The 4,541-nt window shown below is 65.2% G+C and overlaps 1 protein-coding gene across 1 annotated transcript; it reads left to right on the top strand.

The window, feature by feature from the left end:
* Positions 1-1,313: 1,313 nt before the first annotated feature.
* FZD8 (frizzled class receptor 8) lies at positions 1,314-4,085 on the top strand. Its single transcript, XM_055806040.1, is given in 2 exon segments — positions 1,314-2,471; positions 2,473-4,085. Coding segments are annotated over 2 exon segments (2,007 nt in total). The 5' UTR covers positions 1,314-1,431; the 3' UTR covers positions 3,440-4,085.
* Positions 4,086-4,541: the final 456 nt, after the last annotated feature.

The following is a 4,541-nucleotide window of genomic DNA, read 5'->3' as shown; positions in this document are numbered from 1 at the left end:
CCGTGACCCCTCGCAGGCCGGCGCCGCGTCTCGGGCTGAAGCGCTGCCCGCGGCTGTGCTGCCAGCCGTGCGGCGGGCGGCTCCGGCGGCGCGGGCAGCCCGGGCAGCAGAGGCCAGGTGTCGGCCGGGTCCCTCGCCTGCCCGCGCTGCCACCTCCCACGCGCGCACGTGCGGCAGCCGCTCCGCACGCGGCATCAGCGGCGCGGTGCACAACACCCGGCACACGCCGGGAGACGGTCCGCGCTTGCGATGCTCAGACCGGCATCGCTGCAGACTCCCGCGGATCCCAAACGTTTGGAAGGAAACCGCGTCCGAGGGGACTCCGGGCAGTGGCAGAACTACTGCTGCTCCCGGAGCGAACCTGACGTGACCGGGAACCCTTGAAAGGGGGAAAGAAGTACTGTGCCGCTCCCCATGCACCGGGCAGGGAGCGTCTGACACTGCAGAACCGTGCCTTTTCCGCACGGCCAGCACCCCGTGCAACGCAGGGGAAATAGACAACAACCAAACTACCGCCACGTCCCCGGCAGCTCCGGGGCACCGAGGAGCGCCCGCCGCGCCGCAGCCGGGGCGCCGGCTCCACCTTAAGGAGGGCTGGGGCCGGCCCCCCACCCCCCGCCCGGGTCGGACTGATAGGCGGCCGAGGCGATGGGGGCGGGGCCTGGCGGCGCTCGCTATAAATATTTATGAGAGCGCGGCGGCCGGAGTGGCGCTGCCGGGGCCGGGGAGCGAGAAGTTGCGCGGAGGCGCTGCCGCGCTCGCCCCGCGGCTCAGGTGGCACGATCGCGGCCGGGGGCGTCCGGCTCGCCCCGCCGGCGGCGGAAGGGCAGGAGGAGGCGGCGGCGGCGGCGAGCGAGGACCGGCCGGCTGGCGGTCTCCCGCAAAGCTGGGCGCTTGGGCGGGCGGCGGGAGGAGCCGCTCCGGCCGCCCCAGCACCGGCCGCGCCGCTGCCCGCTCGCTCGGGGCGGTGGGAGCCGGGCGCCGCGGAGTGCACCGCCTGGTCCCCGGGACGCCTCAGCCATCTTGACCGCGCCGCGCGGGGGCTGACGGCGAAACTTCTCTGCAGCCGCCACTCCGTGCCCCGCCGGCGCTGGAGCAGCAGCGAGGGAAGCGGCGACCCCCCCTGCGCAGCCAGCCCCGCCAGGAGCGATGCGACGGCGGCTGAGGGGCCTTCCCTGAGCGGACCTCCCTTCCTCGGCGCGGCGCGGGGGCTCGCCGGCTCCCCTCTCCGGGTGCCCGCGGGGCCGCCTTCCTCCTGGGCGGCGGAGCCCCGCGGGGGCTGCGAGACCTCTCACCTGCGGCCGGCACGGAGGGGGCCGCCCTCCGCCCCCCCCGAGCGGTAGCCGGGGCGGGGGGCTGCTGTGGCGCCGCGCTCCCCGTGGCTGCTGAGCGGGACGGGAGAGGAGCCGGGGCCGCCGCCCGCCGCCGAGCATGGAGTGGAGTTACCTGTTGGAAATCACCTCGCTGCTCGCCGCCCTGTCCCTGCTGCAGCGCGCCGGCTGCGCCGCCGCCTCGGCCGCCGCCGCGTCGTCCTCCTCCGCCAAGGAGCTGTCGTGCCAGGAGATCACCGTGCCCCTCTGCAAAGGCATCGGCTACAACTACACCTACATGCCCAACCAGTTCAACCACGACACGCAGGACGAGGCCGGGCTGGAGGTGCACCAGTTCTGGCCGCTGGTGGAGATCCAGTGCTCCAGCGACCTGCGCTTCTTCCTCTGCAGCATGTACACCCCCATCTGCCTGGAGGACTACAAGAAGCCGCTGCCGCCCTGCCGCAGCGTCTGCGAGCGGGCCAAGGCCGGCTGCGCCCCGCTCATGCGCCAGTACGGCTTCGCCTGGCCCGACAGGATGCGCTGCGACCGCCTCCCCGAGCAGGGCAGCCCGGACACGCTCTGCATGGACTACAACCGCACGGACCTCACCACGGCCGCCCCGCCGCCCGCCAAGCCCCCGCTCCGCGGCGCCAAGCCCGGCGGCCCCGCCAAGGCGCCCCCCGCCGCCGCCGCTCCGCCGGCCGAGGCCCCGCGCAAGCCGCGGCCGCCGCCGCCCTGCGAGCCGGGCTGCCAGTGCCGGGCGCCCATGGTGTCCGTGTCCAGCGAGCGGCACCCGCTCTACAACCGCGTCAAGACGGGGCAGATCGCCAACTGCGCCCTGCCCTGCCACAACCCCTACTTCAGCCCCGACGAGCGCGCCTTCACCGCCTTCTGGATCGGGCTCTGGTCCGTGCTCTGCTTCCTCTCCACCTTCGCCACCGTCTCCACCTTCCTCATCGACATGGAGCGCTTCAAGTACCCCGAGCGCCCCATCATCTTCCTGGCCGCCTGCTACCTCTTCGTCTCCCTCGGCTACCTGGTGCGCCTGGTGGCCGGACACGAGAAGGTGGCGTGCAGCGGCGGCGCGGGGGCGGGCGGCGCGGGGGCCGGGGCGGCGGGGGCCGGCGGCGGCGCGGCGGCGGGGGCTGCGGCGGCGGGGGGGGCGCGGCGCGGCGGGCGGCGCGGCCGAGCTGCAGCCCGAGCTGGCGGGGGCCGAGCACGTGCGCTATGAGAGCACCGGCCCGGCGCTGTGCACCGTGGTCTTCCTGCTCGTCTACTTCTTCGGCATGGCGAGCTCCATCTGGTGGGTCATCCTCTCCCTCACCTGGTTCCTCGCCGCCGGCATGAAGTGGGGCAACGAGGCCATCGCTGGCTACGCACAGTACTTCCACCTGGCCGCCTGGCTGCTGCCCAGCGTCAAGTCCATCGCTGTGCTGGCGCTCAGTTCCGTGGACGGGGACCCCGTCGCTGGCATCTGCTACGTGGGCAACCAGAGCCTGGAGAACTTGAGGGGCTTCGTGTTGGCGCCGCTGCTCATCTACTTGGCCATCGGCTCAATGTTCCTGCTTGCTGGCTTTGTCTCGCTCTTCCGCATCCGCAGTGTCATCAAGCAGCAGGGCGGCCCCACCAAGACTCACAAGCTGGAGAAGCTGATGATACGCCTGGGGCTCTTCACCGTGCTCTACACTGTGCCAGCTGCCAGCGTGGTTGCCTGCCTCTTCTATGAGCAGCACAACCGGCCCCGCTGGGAGGCCACACACAACTGCCCCTGCCTGCGTGACCAGCAGCCTGATCAGGCCCGCCGCCCGGACTATGCAGTCTTCATGCTCAAGTACTTCATGTGCCTGGTGGTGGGCATCACCTCTGGTGTCTGGGTCTGGTCTGGCAAGACCCTGGAATCCTGGAGGGCCCTCTGCACCCGCTGCTGCTGGGCCAGCAAAGGTGCTGCCGTGGCCGGGGGCACAGGGGCAGGAGCAGGTGGCCAGGCTGCAATCGCTGCAGCAGGGGGACTTGGGGCTGGAGGCGGTGGCTCCCTCTACAGCGACGTCAGCACTGGCCTGACGTGGAGATCGGGCACTGCCAGCTCCGTCTCCTACCCCAAGCAGATGCCCCTGTCTCAAGTGTGAGGAGGGGGAAGGAGGCCAAAGGTTAAGGAACAAGGGACACTGGCCTGCCTAAAATGCCCCCTCACTGTTTGGTGCCATTAATGAACCCCTAATGGTCCTTATTAGCCACAGCTTGTATAGAACAATGCAGCTAGCAGAGGCCCCAGGCTCCAGCCCCCTCCTCCTTTCCCTCCATTCATATGCAGGGAGCATGTACTTCAAGGAGCCAGCTTATTATTTTGCTGGCAGAGGAGGGTAGAGGCTCACCCGTGCTCTTGCAGAGGGCAAGGTGCGGCAGCTTCTGATTCACTCTGGACTAACAGCAGCTTTTTGCTTGTGAGAAGGGGAGTCTTCCTCTCCACCCCACCGTCCTGAGGTGGGAGTCTGCTGGGACTGCAGGTTTTGGGATATTGATGACCAGGCAGATGCCTTACAGTACAGACTGAATCAAAACATGTCTTAATTATACACCCCAGCTAAATACGGGTTTCCTACATTAAATGATGTATTTATATAATTATTTGTTACCTTGTACAGATGTGTAAAATATGTATATATCCAAAGCTATACAGTCTGTAAATTTTTTTGTAAAAAAGTTTAGAGGCTACCCCTGTAAGAGCAAATATGAGTATTCTATTTTGACAATAAAATGACTTTTGATAAATGACTTTTTCAAGCTTTCCCACTACTCCTGCCCTGGTTATTCCAGCTGCTGTGTCTTTAGGTGGTTTTTGTAAACTATGAGCTACATTCATGTTCCAGTCATCCCCGTGTAATAGATGGCTGCTGCTGTTAAAGAGGCGAGATCGGTAGACACAAGGAAAACAAGTCATTCAACAAGTTGTTCTAAAAAAGTGTTTGCTAGAACTGGGAGGTGCCTTACCATAGTTCTCAGCTTTTTGAAAGCTGACAGTGCCTTTAAACTGAGCCTTTACAAAAGAGTCATCTTACATGGCATGTTAAGTATCCTTTTAAAATGGGTGTTATTTTAGGAATGTGCACACACACCTCTCATATCTGTGGTCTACACTTCCGTAAGCACCTGCCTTTCCAGGGATGCGTACTGAAGTGTAAAATGTTAATGTTTTAAATTCATAGATCATATACTACAGTGGAACATAGA

The sequence above is a fragment of the Falco peregrinus genome, chromosome 5 (assembly GCF_023634155.1).
Source record: "Falco peregrinus isolate bFalPer1 chromosome 5, bFalPer1.pri, whole genome shotgun sequence".
Taxonomy (NCBI): domain Eukaryota; kingdom Metazoa; phylum Chordata; class Aves; order Falconiformes; family Falconidae; genus Falco; species Falco peregrinus.
This window is presented reverse-complemented; position numbering and strand designations above follow the sequence as displayed.